The sequence below is a fragment of the Pelecanus crispus genome, chromosome 3 (genome assembly GCF_030463565.1).
Source record: "Pelecanus crispus isolate bPelCri1 chromosome 3, bPelCri1.pri, whole genome shotgun sequence".
NCBI lineage: Eukaryota > Metazoa > Chordata > Aves > Pelecaniformes > Pelecanidae > Pelecanus > Pelecanus crispus.
Genome location: NC_134645.1, coordinates 72,204,736 through 72,229,661, shown reverse-complemented (window position 1 = coordinate 72,229,661; position 24,926 = coordinate 72,204,736). Strand labels below are relative to the sequence as shown.

The window sequence follows — 24,926 nt, the reverse complement described above, 5'->3', positions numbered from 1 at the left end:
GACAGCATTTTCAACGTGATTAAATTGGTAATAGCTCCTCAAGCTATTCTGCAGTCCTCCTAAGTGTGAGTTGTAAATAAAAGCATAAAAAATGGGAGCAAACCAGTGAAAATCGTATTTGAAATTTGACAACTTGGAAACAATAAAATGTTGCATAAAGACTCACTTGCTGTCATTTCAAACTCGTGCAATATTTATTGAAGGTGCTGAAAGTGCTTTCAGTATTTGACAAGACAAAATACGGATAATGGCTATACAATGTACAGTCCAAAACAGATGCAGAATTCACAGGCTTCAAGTAGAAGAAGAGGAAAGACCGCTGAGGGAACTTGCCACAAAGAAGTGAAGTTTAGGAGAGATTTGAAGAGCTGAAAGTTACTTAAGTAGGGCAAGAACACCTTTTAGAAGGTTGGAGTTCACTTACTACTCCATATAATCTGTAATACTAAAAAACCTCACATGCTACAATTTTTGTAAAAATAATTTAAAAATAAATTCTGTTCCATTTACTCTAATGGGAGCCTGTTGCAAAAAAGTTGCCTGTTGAAAAGTTTAAATTCCTGTTTCATCTGTAGATGCTAATCTAATCTCCACATCGCAGGTGAGGAAGCAGAATTTTGTAAAACTTGTAAACTAGTAGCTTAATGGAGTCATGTGCATTAGATATGATGCATTCATGACTATACAGGCTTCAAGAGTAATTTTTTATTCTGGAGTGTACCAGTGGACAAACTGACCTATTGTATTACCTATCTTTTAGACTTCTTTTGACATAATGGCTATTGCTGGAAGCAGGAGATTGGATTTGTCAACCTGCGTGCTGACCCAGTTTGGCAGCTTTTTGGTGTTTATATCCACTGCATGGGCACATAGAAAGATTTCAGTCACCCTTTAGAGAATACTCATCTAAAGCTGGCAGGTAGGAAAGTTAGCCCTATAACTGTTTAAAAAAATCCATCCCTCTATAAATAATTGTTTCAGTAATAATCCTTGGTTTTATTCAAAATATCATGATAGGGCAAGTATCTTGTAGCAATTTACAAAGTGGGTAAGACCATTTCACTAGGGTTTACTCTGCTTCTATCTGTTTTGATCAGAGGTGTGCTTTAAAGCTCTTTTAGATGTACTCAAGTGGTATTTGAACCAACCAGGAGCAGGAGAGCGTGCAGCAGAGGCCATGTCAGTCCTAACACTCACTATATATATGGCAACGGAAGCCTAGATTCCTGTCATTTAACTACCTGAGACAGACTTAATTAAGAACTAGTACGTTTGCATGAGCTGGACTTGCATCTTAGCGTGCTCAGGCTACATATTGCTTCAACTGTGTGTCTTTTAATGTATTATTTGTACAATGTCTAGTAATATATTATTTTTCCTGACATTACCATCCTGCTAGTCAGCTGGTGACACCTGAACCGCCTGATACTGCTTCCTGCAAGTGCTACAGCAGCTCTGACCAAATTTGAAAATTGTTAGAATTAAACAAACCGCATTCTGTAGCTGTATTATAAAAAGCTCGATGCATTTTGAAACCAAAATGCATGTCCGGGCTTTATCTAATGGGAGCTGAAATCCACTCAGGTGTGCTCTTGTCATTTTGGCAAGTAATGCTTTTCCAAAAACCAAAGCATTTTAAACATGTTAAGATCACAAATTATATGTCTTGTTTTCAGCTGAAAGACATAGATTTGTTTTAGGAAGAAGGAGTGGTTTTGAAAACTAAGGGAACAAACACCAGCAGTGCCTGGTGCAGCACATATTCCCCAGTTTCCTATATGGTAAAATTATGTGGTGATTAAAACCCATCCTTTGTTTCCCCCTCATGCTCTACGTGCACCTGGCTCCCCTGTCCCCCAGATATACTTATTTCAGCACATTCATTTCTTCCCTTTTTTTTAAATTTTCATTCTCTTTTGACTAGGAAAAGGAGGCAGAGGGATAATGAAATCCATATTTTTATTTGCTCAGTCAAAAGGCTTATTTTCATGCAAATCCCCATTGGATGAAAATGTCAAAACAAAAACCCCATTCTTTTAGGGTTTTTTGCAAAAAATGTTCTTTTATATAAATTGGATAAAATAATCTACCACTTTCATCAAGTTCATAATTTATATTAGGTTTCAATATCTTTTTGAGGCAAGAGAATATTCTGATTTTAAAGACCAATCAAGTAGTGAAGTAATACCCCATAAAAGCTTTTATTTGCACTGGTAAAAAATAGAATTTTGTATTCCTAATTATACAGTTTTCTTGGTGCGGACTATTCTAAATACAGCTCGTGATTATTTTTAATAGCATTATTACAACTATGGTATATAACCAATCCTTTCTTTTTTTTTCAAACATAGAAAAAGTTCCCCAAGAAGAACCATGAAGGAAATTGTTATAGTTCATCTTTCAGTCCCATTTTTAACCAGCAGATCATCTTTTCTCCCAGTTTAGAGAACTCACAACTGTGCTCTGAAAGCACAGCGCTGCCTCAGCTAAGTGAGGTAGGAGACTGCACCGCTACACTTTTATTTATGCATTTGGCACTATGGGAACTCTACTCTCCTCCTGTTGTAAACAGCATTGCTACGTTTTGGTGAAAGAAGAGAAAGAGCCTCTTTTTTTTTGTTTTCCCTCACGAATCACAGTGCCCCAATATAGAGTTTCAGTTGTCTTTCACTCCTTTATGTTGTGGCACCCTACTTTCTATGGAGGGGTATTAGCTGAATTCACCAAGAAGGCTGCAGAGCTTTGTGATCTTCTAGGGTATGACACAGCATTAGAAGAACACAACAGGTGAAAACCGTGTGAGACAGAGGAAAAAGAACAAGAGACATACAAGGTTTGGAGAAGATACAATGATAAGAATAGACTATTAAATACCAGGACTAGTGCAGCTCTCCAAAATAGATGCAAGGTGCAACTAATTTAGGAACCACCAAATATCCTTGCTGTGGTATTTTGTATAATTTGGGAATTTTCATATACTTTGTGAAAGTCAATGTAACTTCCATTTATCCAGTTTTACCATGTGAAAATAACCTAAACTTTTGCTACATACTGGGCTCTTTTTTTGAACAAGTATATGAATTCCCATAAAAGTTTTCAATTCCATGTTTTACAAATCAAAATCCCCCCCACAGCGAGTGTTTCACAACCTGCAAGAATCAGTGTTGTACAGTAGCAAGTTAGTAATTTATACTTTCAGTAACCTACAGCAGTAAGCCAGTTCTTCTCATTTGAAGAACCACAGTATACTTGGTAGTGGATGATAATAATGAAAGGACAATCCAAAGGCAGCGTGATGGATTAGTTCATTATTTGTGATTTCTGTCCAAATCTCTACCATTTTTACATAAATATTTTTTATCCTTCTCACCCATTTTCTCTCCTGCTCATGTCCCAGTAAGTAGCTGAGTTGCAATTCTGTAATGAAAACCCCTTTCAAGATGGTATCCAGCTTTTCCAAATGGAACCATGCAGCAGAATTCATCAGATGATGAAGCCTTATTCTAGTAAAGTAATGATCACATCATCATCTTTTCCTTGCCAAAGCATTTCACCTTCAAAATGAACCAGACCATGTTTTCTGGCTCTTAGCAAGATTCCCACTACTTTATTGGAAATAGTCACGTATGTTTCAAACAGCTGCCCGAATGTCACACTCACATGTCCATCTTCTCCCACCTCTCCAGTGCTTCTAATGATCAGGCACAGCTCTTCTACTTCCTTACCCACATGTGAGTGAGCATCTTTTCCTCTCTGCTCTGTCTGAGACCCTTCAGGGGGTCTCCCGTAGGTAGGATCTCCTCTGTGAGTATGCGCAGGTTTAGATGCAAGCCTGTCGTCGTTGCTGAACGGGTTCTTTCTCTGATACTCAATGCGATCCTCTGCCCAGGTCTGCCAACTTTTCCTCAAGTCACCCACCGCACCGGTAGCTTTAGCACTCTGCCCTTTATCTTCTTCCATTTCTTGAAAATGTTTTAGGGCACTCAAGCAGGAAACAAAGCAATGACTGGTTCTAACTGTGGTTCCTAGCTGCACTGTCAGCTGTGAAGGAAAAAAGACAAATCAGCCTGATAATTTTTGGAAGAGTTTTGCCCAAGAGAGAGGCAAGGCTGCTGAAAAAGACGTTAAGTATCTGAAGATTTTAACTCCACCCGTAATTCTACAGCAACGAGGAAAGTAAAAGTGACTCAGCTGAAGTTTGTAAGTCACTTTGTAACACAGGCCAGTAAGTTACACTTACACACTTACGCGGCGTGCCACCGCTCCCGCAGCGACTGTACATACCCCGCAGACCCCATGCAACGCAACGGTGGTGCAGTACTTACTCTTCATGCAACGACACCTTTTGCAGAACTTTGTCCCTATAGCCGGCAGCCCCGCAGGCTTTCCCAAAGAGCCTGATGCAGGGCTGGCTGACCTCTTCAGCACAGGCTTGCTGATGGGCGAGCGAGCAAACCATTCCCCCTGCAGGGCCGGGCAGCCTTTCTCCTGCCTGCACTGGGCAGCCTTTCCCCTGCCTGCACACTGATTAAAGGTGGACAAACCCACGCTGCACTGACAAGGTGCCCACAAGCCGCAGTAGTTACTCTGCACAGAAAACATTCTCTGGAGCTGAAACGCCAATACGCAGTGGAAGCAGGGGGATTTTCCTCATCAGGCACTGAAAAGCGAAGTAGAAATCCAGTTAGCGAGCGCGGCACCGTCTGCAATGCCCTATTTAGCAAAGAAGACAAAACCAGAACAGATGGTTCTCCCTTAAAAGGCTGTGCTGCACAGCCATGTCTGCCTACTAAAACCTACAGGCAGGCTGCAGGCAAGGAAGCTTGCCTGCGAGAGGTCAAACTGCCCAGATCCTCTGGGTACACCGGCTGCCCACCACCTATAAAATTACATGTACTCCGATGATGGACTATCTGTGCAGTATGTAATTACTTCGATGAATTAGGGAGAGACTTTTATATACCTATAGAGATCTGACCGCGTTAGAACCATGTATTTGCTGGATCGCGTCCTTCGCCTGTTGAAATACGCAAACTAGAGTTTCCATATAGTACATTAGTAGAGCTGATACTTTTCTTACATACGTTTGGAGATAAAACAGAGGATTAGTGCTGGCTTTTCTATGGGGAAATGGACAGAAATGCAAATTCTGAACAATTTAATGACTGAATTATAGATTAGGCATTTCTGTATTTTAAAAGCATTGCTGTTATTTTTAAGTAAGGTTTCATGAGTATTTGCCCATATAAATATGTCGATGCTGCTGCACGTGGACCCCATGAGCAGTGACAGAGCTCCCTGAATGCCCCAGCAGAACATGCAAGCCACAGTCAAAAAAGCTTGTGTTGCCTTTGGGTCTAGAAGAGTCCACACAGTGAGCAGAAGATGGCAACACAATGGCTGCAAAAGAGAATTAAGAAAGATAAACAGCAGCACACATTAAATAATGGCTTTTCATTCACAGTGTCTCACTTCTAAGTTTAAACTCATGATCGTCGCATGATTCTGTTATATTTTTGTGAGAGGAGGGTGGTTAATCCTAGCTTCCTGGATAAATTTCAATTTGAGTAATTACATTTTGTGTACTTAAAATTCCCCTGAAGGCTAAAAAGGATAATTGTTCTTCCTTTCCCTCCCTAAAATAGTTATGTAACGTTGTGGATGTAAGACGACTCCCCAAATCCACGCTAACAAACTGCTTGATTCTCCTCAGTGGCAGTATAGGAATGTATGCTAAGTTTACAAACACAGCATCTGAAAAGCACTTTGTTTTCATGTCAGGATCAAACACTGTGTATGTCTTACGTATTAATATACACACACTCTCAAACTATGTTGAGTAGCATATAGAGACTGCCAGGGATTTTGCATGGTTCCTGAAGTCAAAAGCAGGAAAAAGCAGGGCTTTCATTAAATTCTTCTGTAGAAAACAGTATCACTGGAAAATTGAGGTATTCACCTTCTGAAAACAGACAGCAATGCTCTGCAGATAAAGTCATGCACAGAGAGTAAGAGCAAGCCAGTCTGAAAGAGATTAGGCTTAAACAATAATACCAATAACCCCTCCTAAGGAGTTTCTAAAATGGAAGCTATACAGCTAAGAAATTTAAAGTGAGACAGATTGGAAAAATAAAAGCAGTCTTCCACTAAATCTCTTTCAGCAATCCCAAGATTTTGTAAGCGATCTCAGACTCGCAGGGTTTGTCAGCAGTTCAGCAATGTGTTTATTGCTGGGTCTCAGCACTCAACTGCTGAGGTGAACAAGCCTGATCCACATCTACCTCTTTTCCTTCTCTTCTAGGAAACATCATGTTTAGATGCCAGTACACATTTAGATTGTTTTCCTGTCGCTTGTCAGCGCTAAAGCTTCATAGCAAACCTCAGTTCTGATTAACGCAGGAAGAGATAACTGGAGGAGCTGCAGGATGAGATTACGGAGATGCATAAAGAACGCGGCCCGTGCAAATGCTCACAGGTCATGAGCAAAATCTTAGCCATCTAGAAAAAAAGCTGTCCAAAAATCAGCACGTGAAAATACAGAATGTGCGTTCAGAGCTGTGCTGGCCTGGTCCTAATAGACGGCTTACCGAAATCTGGATAAGCTGAACCTTTCAGCTCAATGTAACAGGGAGATCAGTGAGTACAGGATTACAGTTAGCAAGTCTAGATGTTAAAATAAAACAAAACATAAGCTGCAATACAAAAACCTTTTTTTTTTTTCCCCCTTGTTGGATAGGCACACCTCTCCCCCTTTCCTGGCAATCTTGTTTCTCGTCTCTATCTGCACATACACCCATGTCGCCGGCCCTGACCTCTTTCCCACGGAACAACGAACGCGGCTCCTTTGGCGTCTGTTAATTGCCCACGTTATTGAATGCTCTGCCCCGCCGGTGCCCGCGGGGGAAGGTTACCGCTGGCGGACGGAGGGGTTGCAGCTGCGCAGCCATGAGGGAGGGCACGGCCCGAAGCAGCCCCCTGCCCCCCGCCCAGCGCCCTCCTCACCGGTCCGATCGCGCACCCCTGCCAGGAAAACGCTCTTGAGCACGCCTCCCCGGGATACGCCTATTTGGGTTTTTATAAATGCTACACGGGTACTACTGCATAATGCATATGGCGTGCGTGATAAAGCAGAGGCGAAATACGCGTTAAAAAAAAGGACGAGAAGAAGACGCACTAATTAATACGTGTGTGCTAATAAACAGTAATGAATTAAGAGTGCGAGCAGCACTTTGTGCCCGCACCCCGCGCCGGCAGCCGCGGCTCCGGCCCCCTCAGCCCGCAGAGCCGCCGCCAGCGCCGCGGGGCCGCCCGGGGGTGCGGGGCCCTTGCTGCCACCCGCCCCGCACGGCTGGCGGCGGCCGCGCCGGCACCGGCGCCTCCCGGCCGGGGCGGGCGGGCCCCTCCCGCCGCTCCCGCTCCCGCTCCCGCTCCCGCTCCCGCCGCGGCGCTGGGCCCGCCCGGCGGCGCATGCGGCCCGGGGAGGCGGGGGTGGCCGGACATGGCGCTGGCGGCCTCGGCGCTCCCGCGGTACCTGCTGCTGCTGGCGCAGGAGCACCTCGAGTTCCGCCTGCCGGTGAGCGCCCCGAGGGCCGGGGCCGGGAGCGGGGGCCCGGCGGGGCCGACCCGCCGAGGCGGGGGGCCGGGCGAGGCGCTGCCCTCGGGGGCGGCCCCGGGCGGCGCGGCCGCGGCTGCGGCCCGGGGGGCGGCCTGGGCCTGGCTCCGGCGGGGCCTCGCCCGCTGCCCGCCCGGGGAGGGCCCGCGGCGGGGGCGCCCGGCGCCCCTGCGCTCGCCGTGTCCTGCGGGCAGCGGGCCCGTGGCGCCCGGCCGCCGCTTTTCCCCTCAGCCCTGCGGCGGGCGCGGGCTCCCGCCTCCTGCCGCCGGCCTCCGCGGAGAGCCCCTTCGTGGTGGCTCTCAAGAGCCTTTGGAGCCAGGAGAGGTTGCCAGCAAAGTACCTGGGGCTCTAGATAAGATGTGGAAACTGAGGAGGAGAAAAAAAAAAGGGTTTATGAACGTGTTTCCTTAAGGAAGCAGGACCTCAGCGTCCCGTTTCGGTGACTTTTGGTGTGGGTGCTCCCACCGGTGTGGCGGTGGCGTGGGTTCGTCAGTGGTCGGTGCTGCGCCGGTGACACGCGAGGTCCTCCCCGTCCCGGGCGTTCAGAGCTGCGTGATGGCAGGAGGGCGCGGATATCTTCATTTTCTGGAGGAGGACGTGGGGAGCAGCGAGGATGGGGCTTCTCTGAAGTCCCGGGGCCTGCGCGCGTGGCGGCGTCGAGCGGAGGTCTCCAGGGCCTTGGCTGGCGGCCTGGCCATGAGCCTCCTTCCTCTGCGCCGCACCGCTGGCACCGAGCAGCGCTCGCTTTTGGCTTTTAATCTGGAGCGTTTATTCCGCGCGGTCAGAAGGGTTTGTGCCGCGCTGCCCGATTGCGGGATCGGGGAGAGCAGACCCGCTTCTGCGGTAGGATCGCGGCATGTCTGCTGCGGGAGCCAGCGAGGCCTGCCGCCGCAGCTGCGGTCTGCTTGTCGTTGGCGCGTTTATGCCAGTTGGTTGCAAAATTTGGGGTGCAGAGTTTATTCCCTGACACTAAATTGGTTTTATCTTACCAAGTGGTATTCAGAGAAGTAATTTTAAAAAAAAAAAAATTAAGTTATCTGAAGCTCCCTGGTATTTTTTATGAGTCCCCAGTGTTTTTTATGGGTCCTTGGTGAATGTCTAGTTTAGCATACACTCAGTTTCCGTGTTTATAAGCAAACCTTGTTTGTAAACTTAACTTGTGATTGTTTTTTATTCCCCATGACGACTTACAGAGTTACTACACACTGTAAGAAATTTTGATACCTTAAGTGCTCTTCTAGCCACTTGAAGAGCTAGTAATACCCCGGGTAATATGTTATTGTTTAAAATAGTGCTGAAATGCAGAGTTATTTTGTTAGAATTGGTAGGTCATCATTATGCATGCTTTAAAATATTTTATGTGTATTGCATCATTTATTTTCCTTGTTTTCAGTAAGGCTTTCTTTCGTGCATTGTTTTTTTCTATCTGCTTTGTGGGAACTGGAACATGAATTTATTTATTTGTGATCAACCCAATTTTTCTTTGGCAAGGTCATCAGATTAAGTAAAAAAAAAAAAAAGACAATATATACGTAACATAGAAAGTTTTTCTTTTTTTCAGCAAGGTTGTAGTTGCACTTGTTTGATATAGCTGTTGAAGAAAGCAGTTTCATTCCCCTTTTCTTGTACACTGGTGACTGCTCGGTTGTGTGTTTGGCTTTGTGATGAGCTGTGTTAGGGACCTGATTTGTCTGAAGACTTAACAAGCAAGGACAGATTTTTCAGCCAGATCAGCTGCCTGATCTCCATCTCTACCACAGCTGTGTATGGGATAGGAGAGGACTGCTTTTCTTCTGGTGGTGGTGCTGGATCACGACAGCCGAAGGTGTTTGTTGAAGTCCACATTTGTTGTTAAGTGTCTGTAGAATAAAGTTCTGTGCTTCATATTTCTTAAGTCAGTAAGAAACCGTGCTTCATAGTCAGGGATCTCTCTTTGGTTAGGTCAGATACTGAGGGGTAACATCAGGCATCCTGTTTTCCAGCACAGGGTGTCTCTAATGGGCAGAGAGATGCACGTCAAATACTTTCTTAACAGTATCTTCAGGCAGATCTGTTCCAGTGCTTCACTGCATTTACTCTTGCAAGGATCTTCCCAACCTCTCATCCAGAGGACTGCTGTGATCTGAACCTGGTGCTCTCGTCTCCTCCATAGTAAACGTTGAAAACAGATTATTACCTTCCTTTGTTGCAGCAACCTCTAGCATGTGTAGAGATCATGAGCGTGTTTCTCCAAGCCTTTCCTCACAGGCCATGTTTTCTCCGCCTCGCATTCTTATCACTTTCCTGTAGATAATATTGCCGGTAGTGTGTGAAGATGCCAGTGATTGATGTGTAAAATCTCAGGTGCTTTTGTTGTCCCAGGACGATACAATGAAATAGTTATGCATAAACTGTTATTCTCCTGGAGCAACCCCCCTGTTTTTTCCAGCATTTCTCATGGCCGTTCTACACAAATGGAAAGATGGAAATGAGTGGGGTAATGTCCCACTAAAGCCACATGCTAGTGTTATGTAGGGGTTTTCTTTTCTTCCATTTTTTGGAATACTTCATGGTAATCTTTTTATTTACCCACTCGGTTCAAATCTAAGCCAATATAAAAATTTGCTTCCTTGTTGTTTTTGCCAGTAATGTTCAGAGGCTGCAGTGTGTCATTTCTACCCAAGGGTCTGTGTGAGAAACATCCCCAATGTTTACCTCTCATTTCAGTTCAAAAGCCTTTTTAGTGGGTGGTTTTTTAATTGTTACTGGCTATCTTGTTTCTTGGAGAATTGCTGTTTTCTGTGTTCAGTTTACAGCCTCTGATTTAGTTTACGCTGGAAAAGACACCTAGTGAAGAAAACTGTTGAGATACCTGGGAAGTAGAGAGGTGACAGAAAAGGCATTGATGCTGAGCACTGGGCCTGGCCCCGGGTCAGAATGTTACTAGGGAGGCATTGCTTTTATGTGAATTAGTCAGAAAAATATGTAAAAATAGATAGAATAATATTGTAAGAGGAATATTGTTGTGAGAGCATAGGATTGAACAGTAAAGATTTCAATGAAAGAGGAATAGAAAAATGCAAAACAGCGGGATTTGATTACTGAAATTTGCCAAACTTGATTTTATTGTGTACTGTACAACATTTCATAAACTATTCATAGCTCGTTCTTTTGCAACTGAACTCTGAGAAAGCTGGTTTTTATACAAAGTGCATTTAATCGTGAATCTCTGCCCTACCCACACAATTACTCCAAATGTTTCATTGTTGGCTCCCACAGTAAGTCAGTAGTAAACACCATTCTTTCTTCTGTTGCTATCTGTAAGATTATGTTCATAATCCCCTTATCCCCGTGGAGGTCACAGTCTGCAATAGAATTTATGATGTGCTGCTCTCTCTCTGAAATTGTCACTTTACAAAAATCTGCTTTGCCTTTTTTTTTAAAACAAAAAAAATAGTTAATGCTTCTAAAGCCTGACCTTTATGTTTTCATTTTAGGAAATAACATCTTTGCTCTCGCTTTATGGTGGACAATTCAGTGGTGAGCAGGAAATTCGTGTAAACGTAAGTGAGGACCAAATGTTTTACTTGAGTGCATGTGTGGTATACAAATATATGGTATTCTTATTAAATGTGGGTAGATGAATAAATTTTGAAGTTTCTCAGGAAAATAAGAAATCTTCCAAAACCGAACAATTCTCAATTTCAGTAAAGGCTCAGAACTGAGTAAAAGATGCACAAAATGCACCTCAGGACATCTTCGTTTAACAGTGTGAAAAGAAACAGTGCCATCTGCTGGGAGGCTCTCCTTTCTTTTCGGAATAGCCGAACCATGAAAACATTCAGCAGCATTCAGCAATTTGGTGTTTGCCTCTAAATCAGTGAGACAGTGTATCTGGAAGAGTGAAGCTGGGAAGCTGTATTATTCCGGTCTCAGTGCTTCGTCAGCGAACATTACTGGGTTTTAGTTACTACTTGTGTGTAACGAGGTGTTTTGAGTCTTTAGAGGATGAATAATCCAGAGAAACGTAAACAGGTAATAATATTTTACCAAGTCAAAGATACGGTGGGAAAATTAAATACCTAATAAACTTTCTCAGACAGTCAACCTGAGTATACAGTTTCACCTCAAATTAAATGTTTTATCCTCATGTTGTCTGTACAGTTAACAGATGGGTTTTTTGGTGGTTTTTTTTTTTTTTAATCTTCAGCATGCATGTTCTGTTTTTATAGATCAGAATTATGTAGTTGTGTAATTCATGTGACATCCTCCTGCTAGCTATTTGCATCACTTATCTTCTCTTTATTTCAGTCTCCATTTTGGATTCTCAATATTCCTTCAGAAGAGATGGCAAGGGGACTAATGAAACGGACAGTATGTGCAAAGTAAGAGGTGAAAAATCCTGTAAATGATCATGTAGGTGGTGGAAAATTGTTTTGCTATATTGTGGCAAATAGATTTTATGGAGTCTTAAAATAAACAATCTCTGATTACCTCTAGAATTGAGGAAGTGTTACTGGAGCCTGTAGGACTGATTATGTAGCACGCCCATGTCTGTGCTGTCCTGTTCAGGGTTAGTTTGGGTGCCTCTGCAGAGCATTGCATGGTCCCTGTTGAGTGCTTCTTGTGTCAGGTATTCAGTTTTACCTACAATGACTTGGGTTGTACACTCTTGCCTAAAGAAACCCCACGTATACAAAATAGTCCTTATGATAGTATGTTTCCAATGGGCATAAACTGTACTGCACTTCAAAAAGCAGCTGTAGGCAACTAAGGAAGTAAAACATGACAAAACAGCTTGCAAATGTTCCATACATATGCCATGCTCTTTCAACTAATGCATGCTTATTTTATGTAGAAAGCATAACTGGCCCGCGTTTTTTTCCTGGTCTACCACTGGTTGTAGGGAGATATGTTAGTTTTAGAGTAAGATTGCTGAAGCATTTCCATTGCAATGCTAATGAATATTAAAAGCTGTGAAGCATACATTCTTCTAAATAGAATCTCCCCAGCATTTTGTGTTTTTTTCCAATATATATGTAAGTGTAAAAGTAAGAAGTGGACCTGAAGGTGTTGTAAGAGCTTCTGCAACAGTTGAATAAAATTCAAAGATGAATATTCGGTTCTCTCTAGTATGACCTGTGCTGTCAGCATTTCCATTGCTCCATCTAGAAACGTAGTTTAAATTCTCACGGTAGATAGAAGCAGATGCTTTAGGAAAAAAATAGACACTGTGAAAAATGTACCTTTTTTGGGGTAAATGCAGGTTGGAAATGTAGCCTTAAATAATTTATTCAGGAAAGAAATAGTTTAACAAAATGGCTTACCACTGGGCCTTGGTGTCTGCTATCATCACTTAGTAAGATGTAGTTCTCTTATTTTTGCTTGAGTGAGCTAAACCTTTGAAATTTTTAAGATTTTCTTTCAGGAGTCATCTTTGAAATGGTACTACATGGCACTGTTAATCCTTAAAGGCTGTGTTTATGGTGTACTGCAAATGCACCTAAGAGTGTCTAACAATATATGCAGTGACACTAGGATTCCTGTACTAAAAGGATTTTTTTCTTTGATACGGAAAGTCCACTCGGTTGGGATATTTGAATGCTGGGGAAAAGGTCTGTGATGTGTTGTGCCTTCATTACAGTAGCATCAGTTATGTCATCTTCCAAGGCAGTGCTTAAAGCCAGCAATATGGAAACAAACAAAAAAAAGGAAGACAGCATAGTGTTTAAACACCTGAAAATATCAGACATCATAACCACATCTTAAAATGGTATAGAACCTCTGATGTCATTATACGTAGGATGTTACGGTTTCACATTTTGTTTTACTCCAGGGTAGCGTAACACTTTGCAAGTCTGTTCTTGACCTTTTGCAGCCTTTGTTTACCCCATCAAATTGATAGATACAAATGAATTCTGTCTCATTCACTAGTATCACTGTGTGCCAGAAAGAGGTCTGGTGATATCCAAAGGTACTAAGACTGAAACTTACCTTTTAGTATATGTTACCAAACAAAAAAGCTTCATTGAAATACCAGTTTAGGATTAAAAATAAGTCTGTCCCTGTTAAGAACAAAACTTAAGCATATGCTAAGAGTTAAATAATGCACTTCAGTACTCTGAAGTGCCTTTAGTGCAAAGCCTAAATACATTGATTGGCCAAGAAGGTTAAAAGGACTAAGTATCTGCAAGGCATTTTTTTTTTTTTCTCCCTATATGACTTCACTCTAAAAAACTTTGTTATTTCAGGTCTATATTTGAACTGTGGGGTCATGGAAGATCTGCAGGGGAGCTCTATGCATCTTTGAAGAACTATCCAATGGACAAGATGGTATGCATATAAGGAATCTGGATAATATGGTTCCTTAATCACACTGAAAGCACTGCAGCTGTACTAATGAAAGTGTCTTTGCCTTTTTTCAGCTTCCGTATCTACAGTCAGACTCCACTTACAAAGTACACATTCATACATTTAATAAAACACTGACCCAAGCACAGAAAATAAAAAAGATAGATGTAAGTAGATGTTTAAGAAAACTTTGGTGTTTAATTTAATCTATTCACGTTGTTCTTATTCCATGCTATCAGTGTTGTCTAGAGTGTATTTAAGTTTGGGTTTCCTGAAGATCTTAAAGCAGTTTGCAGCTTATGCCTTATCAGCTCTAAATGAGATCTTTGTGTCTGAATTAACATTCTCCTCAAAATTCATGACTTTGTATTTTTTTTCTAAAAAGACCATGTAAGGCATATACAAAGACAAACAAATATCACTGCTGATTTCAGCCCAGTGTACTAGGGAAACTGAAGCTTATTGCCCAAAACTGTAAGATTCAAATGGCTAGAGTTAGGCGCTAGATTTTTAGAAAATCTGTTGCTTGATCTCCATATTAGGCATTTATTGTTGCAGAATGTGGAACAAGTCAGTTCAGTGACTTCAGTTGCAAGCTGTGGATTGTGTGCTGATTTTTTGTTCTGTCCTTATGCTCTTGTCTGCAGTTGTGCTCTCCTCCTAACTGTATCAGTATTTTAATTAGGATTTTTTTCTAAATTACTGTTACTTTTTGCTCCTCCACATTCTATTTTTAGCAGCTATTTGTCCTATTTACTTTGTTTACAGAGAGTGAAATTATCAGCATTAATAGTAACTACCCTTTCCTGTTTGTTCAGTTTTTGTGTATGTGAAATAATGCTGAGTATAGAAATTGGTGTAGCTGCACATCACTGAAATTTCAAATCCTGTTATTCACCATCAGTGTTGTTTTTATAACTTGAAAATTACATAATTGATATGCACAGTCATTTCCTCTGAAGTTGGATTCTGTTCAGTTAATAAAAAATGTTACTGTTCCTGATTTCTAATCCTTAATCATTTGAGCTTTCTGTATTCACAAGAAAAGCATTTAAAAAATCCAGTGAAAATTGAGAATGTACTTTTAGTGGTGATCTATCATTTCTCACAAGTGGATTTTTGGTTTGTTTTTTTTCTTATTATTTTTTTGCAGGGTGTGTATTTCAAAAATTTGACCCTGTTATTTTTGACTCTGTTTTTCTTTATTGTATAGGCCCTTGAATTTCTGCCATTCAAAGGAAAAGTAAATTTAAAGAATCCAGAACACATCTTCTGGATTTTGGAAGATTATGGAATGGATCCTAATAACGTTCCAGAAGAGCCCTTTCATCTGTATTTTGGTAGATGGGTGCGTGAGTACGCTTGCTTCGGTTCTTATAAGCTTGTACTTTCAGGAAAGTGTTCTTCAATTTAAATGTGAAGAATTGTGTTGTGTCTTAATGGAAGCAGACAGTATAATTATAGCTGAATCTGTCACTGCATAATATACTAAATGCAAGTCTGGAAAAGTCCTTATTGTGACTAGGAGAAAGCAGGTCAATTGAGCGATTTAGAGGTGGAAGAAATTGAAGTTGTATCTGGGAACACACCTTATCTTGCCCTCCGCTAAGGGAACTCAACACAGCAGCGAGTCTGCACAGCTCTGGTGGTGTATTATATTATTGTGGGCCCAGATGGAGCTAAAAGCACCAGCAGCTTGTTTCAAACACAAAGAAAGATTTACAGGAGCTGTAGATGACTTGCGGCCTTGCTGAGTTGCATCAGGCCCGCTGGAGCATTCTGTAAGCGCTTCAAGTGGTCCTGACAGACACCTTCACAGAAAGGCGCAGACTGATCCCCGAGGCTTTGGACAGCAGTGGGTCCAGCCCATAGGTGGATGCTTGCCCCGGGGCATACTGACGGTGCACTGTGGTACAGTAGGAGCCACGTTCAACATCTGTCTGGAGCTTGTAATCTGAGGTCTTTACTACAAACTTCCTTGCCCGTTGGGTGCATGTGCTCCAAACCTGCTGCATTAGTGGGATATCCTGAGGAAGTCCGATCTGGTCTTTAACTTCTTCTGAGGAAAAAGTGGCTCCCCAAAGGACATCTTGCAGAATGACACCAGCCACGGATGCGAATATGTGCTTGCAATGTCCTGGGTCGAGGGCAGCTGGAAGGAGGGAGCTCCTCACTACTGAGCTTGTACAGCTATGGTCAGGGGCTGTGCACAGAAAAGTTAGAGATCCAAGTGATCTGTTAGCACCTGTGAATATTCTCCATGCCTGTGATTAATGTGAAAGCACCCTGGGTTGTGGCGATACTGCAAAACATTGCAGCTGTTGTCCCATCTGTGCTGGATTCCTGAAGTGTTTAAAAATGAGTAAACCAACCTGAAAAAAATAGGCAAGTGTACTTTGTTTACCCAGTAAGACTGATGTTGACCGGAGCTGGGGGGTAGTGTTGGAAGAGCTTTTGAACATGTTTTGTTCCAGACTGCTTTGGTCCTCTTCAACATATTTTGGAAGTCTGATGTAAAAATGTTAACATTTGGTCTTTGTTTGTTTTTCCAGTAAATTCTGATCTGTCAACACTATCCTAAATTTAGATTTTGAGCGTGACAGAAAAGCCAGTAAAGATGGAAATTCTGTGTGACCTGAAGCGTGTGTGTGTATGTGCACGTGCGTGTTAACATGCATTTCTATTCTCATCGTTTCAAAATTCTTTTAACTCTGAATTGCCAGGAATTGTTTTTCTGATACCTAGAATAATAGCAAAGTTGCTCTAATTGTTGTTTCTTCAGAAGAATTTTCCGTCTGAATTGTTTGTATATTTTTGACCTCTGTCTTGAAGAATTTATCTAGGTGTTGAACCAAGATATCTGTTGCTTGGAAAGAAGTCTGTCATATTTTCAGATGGCAGAAAGCAAAGCGATGTGTTATGAAATGAAGAGTTACCTGTTTGTTAGATGGTGTCACTTAAGCAAGTCTGTAGCCTGTCTGCTTATATCTTGTATCTAAGACCTGACAATGATTTTAAATATTTCAACAGATTGCAGATGGCCAAAGAGAACTTATCGAGTCCTACAGTGTAAAAAAGAGACACTTTATTGGAAATACTAGCATGGATGCCTGCCTGTCCTTCATTATGGCAAACCATGGGAGAGTAAAATCCAATGATGTTGTATACGATCCATTTGTTGGAACAGGTATATTTTTCTTTTTTCTACTGGTGGGAAAGACTGGGAGATTGTGTTACTGCTCGCACCACACTTTTACCTGGTGCAGTGGCTTCTGGTCCTCGACTGAGATTTGAGATGATACCAAAAGCAAAATGGTGATTATAAAATGAATGTTTTGTTAACTCAAGAGGGATTTTGGGGGAAGGAGACTAACTTCAGAAGATGTAAACAGTTTATTTTACACTTCTGACAAGTCTGTCTTTACCGTATTATTTTATGTAACATTGCTTAAACACCAGTTCATGTGTGTCACAGACTGCTTAAGATCCAAAGTGACTAAAAACTGAAATTTGGCTAGAGCACTCCCTGCAGCCACTTTCAGAGTGTTACAAGGAGCAGCACTTTTGGAGGTGGCTATTTAGAGGAGTGCTGAGGGCACTTCTGGGCGTATAACACAACATAGCAATAGTTAGGTCATAGCAATCACTAGTGATCAGTTCCTTGTACCTCGTGTCTTGGCTTCAGGATAATGTTGTTCACACCATGTGTTCGCCTCCAGCTGAACTCTTCTTAGATAAGCCAGGAGGGGGAGCTTTTATTCCACGTATTACTCTGTGTGGCCTGGAAGTACTTTTTACCTAAGGGAAGCTCAGCTGTTTGTAGGTGAAACAGAATATCTGTTGTGTCAGGTTGTGCCATTTAATCATACAAAAGTATATTGTGTTAAGCTACCTATAGTAGTTTCTTAAAAAGCTTAACAAAGGCTGTGTTTCTGACCAGGATTTTGCTAAATTTTGGTCAAGAAGACCACGTGCGAGACGCATACAATTAAAAATACTTACATTAATGGGAGGATGAAGAGAACTCACTGCAGAAATCACTGCAGAGAAGTTAGGGAAGGAGAAGACAACACTAGAGGGTCACTAGTAGGACAAATTCTTATTAGCATGTGGCTTCTCTGTACCATAGAAACCACACCAGGGTTATAATATTTTCAGAAACACAAGGCTTCAGTGAGCTGAATGGTTTTGTCTTAAAAGTTTTGTTCATATATGACTTGGTTTGGTTTTTTTTTTAAATAATAATAATGTTATGAAATTCCTCCTCCTCGTGCTTGTGTTCTTTGCAGATGGGTAGTACTCTTTGAAAGGTTGAGGAAATTCCTCTACTTCATCTCTAAGCAGTTTCTTTCATTTCAGTATCTATGGTTTTGTATCTTTTTACAAAAATCTACTAAACTTAAATTCTGAGAGCATTCATTCTCTTGGGAGTGAAAACTGAAGAAAAAAAAGGAAGGGTAAAGTTAGAGGAAGAAAAAACACATAGAAGTGGCATAGCTATAGAAATTCAAGATAAATGTTAAGTCGTGTTTTGGTTCAAAAGTGTAACGTATACAAAATTCTCCCCAAATTGACTTAATGACTTGAATTGCAGTTTTTGTGGTTTTATTGCACTAGACTCCTGTAATGTACAGGCTTGAGATTAAAGGTACATGGGGACACTGGAGATACTGGGTGGCACGCCATTTGTCAGTAAAGTGCTTTTATGACTAAACAGCTAAACAGTGGCTTTTGCACCTACTTCTGGTGAGTGAACCCCAGGAATTTCAATAGTCTCTTGAGGTCCTTTAGAGGATTTTCAAGATTGTCAGTGCAGCAGTGCCCTGCCACTGGAATTTTGGGAGGTAGCTCGGGGTTGAGAATGATGCAGTGGGTTTGAACTGATGGGTTTGGAAAGAACATACATTCAGGATTTGAGGAGTACTTTGAAGAAACTGCAGTTCAGATTTTTTATTGGTGCACCTTTAGTACCTGGCTTGGTTTCTTCCTGTTTTCTATGCTGAAAAGGTCAATAGTACCAAATTAGAACAGCCTTGCAAAATGGTGCTTGCTTGTTGGAAACAAACTGTTTTTGCTGGATGAGCCAAATCACAAGTCTTTCACATTAGTGTAAGAGTGGACAATTGGAATTTGTCCTTGGAATGAAAAGTGCTTTTGACCAGGCTGGTTTAGGAGACTTGATTCCCCCTTTTTGTAAAGCAGAGTTGGAATGTCCAGGATTGTTTTTGAGTTGTAAAGCGTAACTTCCATAAACTGTTTAGATATTCTTTCCTCAGTGTGGGGCGGAAGGAAGCCTGGAGGTTTCTGGAAGAATAAATCAAGTCTTTTACCTGAATACTTTGTACTTCCTCCTAGACAATCTGTTCTGGTTATATCAGTAAGCTTATTGTTTGTACCTACTTTCCCTTTGCCAATTTGTGATACTGCATAATTGCAAATGACAGGAATTTTTCCTTTGACATCCTGGAGGATAGTGGTATGACCAGACCCTCATCTGTGCTGAAGAGATGGGGGAAATAGTGTACGATAGAAAGGCATGAAGTTCTGTGCCGTCATCGTTCTGCTGATAGTCATCAGGGGACACAATGATTCTCTGATTAACCCTTTGTATACGTCTGTTTGATATAGTAGGTCAAAGAGCTGGCCATATTAGAATATTTAAGTATTCATGCACCTTCTGTGTGAACACAATTGAACTAGTACCAGCTGAGATTTATTAAAAGTTCTAAGTTCATGTTTTCCTAACTTTTTTTTTTTTTCCCTTGTGATTAAAAACATTCTAGATGGGCAAAGTACTTTCTTCTTACTTTTTTTATAGGACTGGGTGGTATGCCATACTTGGGGTCAGGGCTAGCTAAATTTGTCTTGACCCTCTGGAGGTACTGCCCATCTGTTCTGAGGGATTGCAGCCGAGAAGGGAAATGGGTGACTCCTCTGGGGTGAGTAACCTTGCTTTTCCCTGATCCATTTCACAAGAAAAAGCAGAGGAATTTTTTTTTTTTTCTCCCTCACCTTCAGTTTTGATAGAGTTTATTAGCATATGATGTAGGCGTTCTCTAGTGCCCTGAGATGGGATCTTTAGCCTGTGCACACAGTGCGTGTTAGGGATTTCTTAGTGCTGAGTGGGTGGTGCAGGGCAATAGCCACCTGAGATGCTCCTCTCCACACTGCCGGTGAATGGGAGAACTGGTGTCACCCACACAGCCAGCTTGTGCGTTTTTCTTGTGCTGGTCAACTCTTCATCCTGCAGCAATCGCCCCCTTTGTTTTAGCAGGACTGTTTGTATCCATAAGCAGTTGACATCAGTAGTGTGGGGTTCACAGACTTGTTCTCAAGTCACTGTTCTCTTTTAAACCACTCTGTTAGCTACATGCCTCCTTATTAACAACTCGACAACACAGCTCTTTAGTAATCTTCTGCTGTCCTTCTTTTTTTTCATTTGGAAGCTGTTAAAGAGATAATGTCATTTGCTCTATTCTGTGGGCTATTCAATCATTGCCCAGTTTCAAGGGGAAACTGCACATGCTTTTTGGTAGATTTTTTTTTTTTTTTAATTAGGAAAGCCGATCACAATAGTAGTGATTAAAAAAGTTTTATTGCAGGATGAGTACGCTAATAAATGTGCTGCCAAAATAAGCGGCATACTCGCAGAAAAAATGCATCTGTATATAGTTTTCACACTGCAAAACAATTACAGAAACTTTTTTACTATTGCTGTTTACATTGGAGATATTTACATTTACAAGGTTCTTGACCATTGCTTCTTACTCGGGGAATGGCCACATACAACAAGTTTGATTTCAGACACAGTTAAGGAGACTGACTTTGAGAACAGACACAGTAGAATTGCCATTTGTTTGGTGATGATTTTTCAAATTGTTTGCCAACAATTTGAAATCCTGCTGCTTGCAAAGTAGAATTAAAAGTTTTGGTTCATGTAATGATTAAAGGATCTGACTGCCTTGAAATACAGAAAACCATAAACAAACTCCCAAGAATGGTTTCCAGAGATAAGGAGTGATGTAGGGCATAGGAAGATAAGGAAGATCAGGTATAGCCGACAAGGGACTTCGTGTTATTATCTCTCATTATAGTTGCGTAGTAATTCTAACTGGTTGGTAGTTTTAATTTTTTTTTTCTTTTTTTTTTTTTTTTTTCTTGGGTCTACCTTTGGGTCTAGTGTGCTACTGGTATAAACTCCTGAAGTTCCTGAGCAAAAAATCTTAACACAAATAACATTTATGACAGCAGTTTATACTTTCCCCTTTTCTCCCCTTTATAGGTGGCCTTCTAATCTCCTCGGCACACTTTGGAGCGTATGTGTGTGGTACTGATATAGACTACAACACAATCCATGGATTAGGTATGTTACATGTTTCTAAGCCACTGAAATCTTACTCTCTGGAATTTAAGGATACTGATGGTAGCAGATGATACTTAGTGGATTTTAAAGCAACATTAATCTTACAGAATTTATTTTGTCATGCTTATTTTTATTGACCAATTTACATGTATCCTAGCTAAGCTATTATCTTCTTTTTTTAAGCAGGAAATATTTAGTAAAAGGAATAATGAAAACCAAAACAAAGTTCCGAATAATAATTACAACAGCTCTGTGCTTTCTTAGCCTGTGATGTAGGAAGCTTCTCATAACTTAACCCAGGAAGTCTAATCCCATTCTTACTTCTCTGAAAAACTGCAGTGCAAATTATATCTAACTTACTGGACAGGATTTTGGTGGATGGATAGTGAGAACATCTTGCAAAACATTTTTACATGTTTTTTGTGTTCTGTGAGACCCTGTGCAGATGGGGCAGCAGAACTTTTCTCATGTATCTTCATTATTCCTTGTGAAGTTTATTGCAAATACTTGTGACAGTGAGTAGAATAAGGCAGGAGATAAACTCTGGGTTTGTATGTGGCATTTAATTCTTTTCCTTTAAAATAAATGGTAGAGTATATGAAAGCTTTTCCTGCAGAATAGTTTGAGTGTGCTTTTTTTTTTTCTGTTCCATGCCCACCCCCCAAGGCAAGGCAAGCAGAAAGAACCAGAAATGGAGAGGGCCAGATGAAAATATCAGAGCTAATCTCCGACAGTATGGTTTAGAGAAATATTACCTTGATGCACTAGTTTCTGATTCTTCAAGATCAATATGGCGAAAAGGGATGCTGTTTGATGCAATCATTACAGATCGTAAGTTTGTTAATGCTTTTTGTTGCCTAATAGCAATGAGTAAAAGATCATTCCCTATGTCTATGCCTATGTACATTGATTTAATATCTCAGTGAGTGCTCAGATCTGCAATTTCCATGTTACAAAACATTGCAGTTGAGAGCAGCACTGTGGAAATTGGATCTGCATTTGACATTTCTGCATTTATTTTAAGGATAGTTATAAATGTGTAACAAAGCTGGCAATAATACTTTATTCCATGGAGAGAATATTATGTTTGCCACTAGAAATCAATATGGCTGAACACCATCCTTCAAAGAAGTCTCATTCAGTAAAGGCATAACTTTATTGATGCACGGAGGCTTCTTATCAGAATGGTCCACGCTGCTGCTAGGATTTGATCTACAACACTCTGGAGTCTGCCGTGCAGCTCTGATGGACTTCTGGAGACTTATGTTAAGTGCTTCTTGGAATGCTTCCAAAGAGAAATTTTAATGTAGTTCTGATACACTTAACTACTAGAAGCACTAGCGGTTTGAAAGGATCCTCTGCTTTTTTAGAAACCTATGTACTTAACACCATATGTCATGCATGAGAGGGAGTAAAGGCTAAGGGAATAAATAAAAGACCCTGATAGAGCAATTTCTGATCTCTAGTGCTGGCTCTTACGATGACACATTCATATTAATTAGGAATAAGGAGTGTGACTTTTCTTTGTGGGTTGCCTGCTAATTTTTATTTGGCCCGTTTGGCAATAAGACAATGTAGAATATTAATATGACATAGAACTGAGTTTGCAAATTGTGTCACAACTTCTGCATTTACAAAATGGTGATATTGGTGCTTCCATGATGCTGAAACAAGTCTCACAAAAACAAACGTGTTGAACGTGAAATAAATACGTTATTCTATTAGAAATGTGCAAAAATGTATGAGAAAAAGCTATCTCTGGCCCTTCTTATCTGTCTGTGTGAGAATTACTGTTTGTGTAATGTCTTGGCAAGAAGTTCCAGTATACACAATTTCACTTTCAAAAAAATTAGCTAAGTGCTTTAGGGGAGGTGTTTGTGTCTGTCAGACAAAAGAGGATGGGATTATTTGTCACATGTTGGAAATGTGAGGAATATCTTTTAGTGAACAAAACAGAAAAGCATTGTATTTTGTAGTGCAGCAAATGTCTAGGCTGCTAGAAGCCTCTTACAGCTGAAGGGCTTTCTTTGAAACAGTTTTAAAGTAACCTTTTGGAGCAAGAAACTTTTAATAGATGTTGAAGAAATTACCCTTACCAACTTTTACTTTGTAAAAACTTTTTTTTTAACTTTGTATAAGCCACAGTTTGTGCACTGTTGTGTATGTATAATATAATTGTATGTTATTTGGACAAAGGGTGAGGTTCTCATCTCTGCATTATGCATTTGCTTTGTATAGCACCGTATGGTATCAGAGAAGCTACTCGCAGAACGGGTTCACAAAAGGAAACAGTTAAGTCAGGTGAAAGAAGGTAGGTAAACTGTCTTGTCTGTTGCAGAATATAAATGTCTTAATGGAAACCCAGTCACTGTTTTAGAATCTTTATTACTTCTTGGTTGGCTGTCAGCAGTTAAAAAAAATGACAGTAATAATAATTAAAGAAGAAAAGCCCTTTTTTTTTCTGTTTGCAAAACAAGTATGTCACTTCCTGAAATCCTCTTGGTTTTGTTCTCCCTGCTTATCATTTGCATGTGTTCAGATTTCAAATCCTCTTTCTTATCTCTCTGAGCCACCATTACCTTGTGTCTCCTATTCTCAGAAAGTTCTCTTCATTCCCTTCAAGCTGCAAAATCAGTCTAAAATGGAATACCTCTACTTTACCTTAACCTTCTGTCCTGGATTTCCACTGCTTCTTTCTCTTCAGAGATAACACGTGACTTCTCCACTGCCCGGCCTTCCTTGTCTTCTGCTTTTTACTCTAAATTGCCCTTAAGAAAGATGCTGTGCAAAATAACTGTTCCCAGCATGCTTGTGGTTCTTTGACTTCCACAAGTACTAAAGATGATAGTCTAAAGAGCCAGTAGGGGAATTGGGAAGTCATGTTCCTCATACTAGAAGTTGTACTCCTAATTGTCCTAGGTAATTTTGCAAATCTCAGATAGTGCTGTTTTGTGGTTTGGGTTTTTTTTTTTGTTGTTGTTTAGGGTTTGGTGGCTTTTTTTTTTTAATTAAAAATGCAGGGTTTACCTGTGGTTTTATGTTTATACTTGTGAATTTTTTGTTTAGCACAGAAAATCACATCTTCGTTTCATCCAGTTATCATCTAAGTGACATCTTTTTTGACCTATTGAAGTTTGCGGCAGAATATCTGGTGATGGGAGGAAGATTAGTTTACTGGCTGCCAATATACAGGCCTGAGTATGTATTCTTGATTTCTGGTATGTAGTATGTCAAAATGGATGCTACATTCTCACTGTGCTTTCTTCTGGGGCATAGTACAGCTGGAACTTCCATAGTACTAGCACTTAAGTGTAATGCTCAGACTTCGTATTTTAAAACTTCATATGAAGGAAAGCAGATTTTGAAATAAGGGTTTTGGATGGAGATAATTCCTGACTGTTACAAAAAAGAAAAAAAACACATGGTCTTGTAAATGCATGTCCAATGGGTTGAGGTTTAAGCTTAGGAAATTTGACTTTGAAGGTGCAGAAGATAGTAGTAGCAAGGCTAAGATATACTTAGATATACTATACTAAGATAGTGGTAGCAAGGCTCTTAATAATATGTGTTTCTACTAGAGTAGTTGATAGAGGTGCATGTCAAGGTCCTCTAAAAGAACAT

The 24,926-nt window shown here is 40.9% G+C and overlaps 1 protein-coding gene across 3 annotated transcripts in view; it reads left to right on the top strand.

Annotated features, from left to right (window-relative positions):
- The first annotated feature begins 7,498 nt into the window (after positions 1–7,498).
- Positions 7,499–24,926, top strand: part of TRMT11 (tRNA methyltransferase 11) — a 28,644-nt gene continuing 11,216 nt past the window's right edge. The window contains exons 1-12 of one of the 3 annotated variants that reach the window (XM_075707575.1): positions 7,499–7,573; positions 11,089–11,154; positions 11,903–11,976; positions 13,843–13,924; positions 14,017–14,109; positions 15,156–15,290; positions 15,475–15,477; positions 16,973–17,129; positions 21,225–21,305; positions 21,972–22,136; positions 23,544–23,616; positions 24,372–24,503. In XM_075707575.1, the coding sequence (XP_075563690.1) occupies positions 7,499–7,573; positions 11,089–11,154; positions 11,903–11,976; positions 13,843–13,924; positions 14,017–14,109; positions 15,156–15,290; positions 15,475–15,477; positions 16,973–17,129; positions 21,225–21,305; positions 21,972–22,136; positions 23,544–23,616; positions 24,372–24,503 (1,136 nt within the window). Of the gene's footprint in view, positions 7,574–11,088; positions 11,155–11,869; positions 11,977–13,842; positions 13,925–14,016; positions 14,110–15,155; positions 15,291–15,474; positions 15,478–16,972; positions 17,130–21,224; positions 21,306–21,971; positions 22,137–23,543; positions 23,617–24,371; positions 24,504–24,926 lie in introns of all 3 variants that reach the window. The other 2 variants (XM_075707574.1, XM_075707577.1) reach the window with 2 other exon arrangements.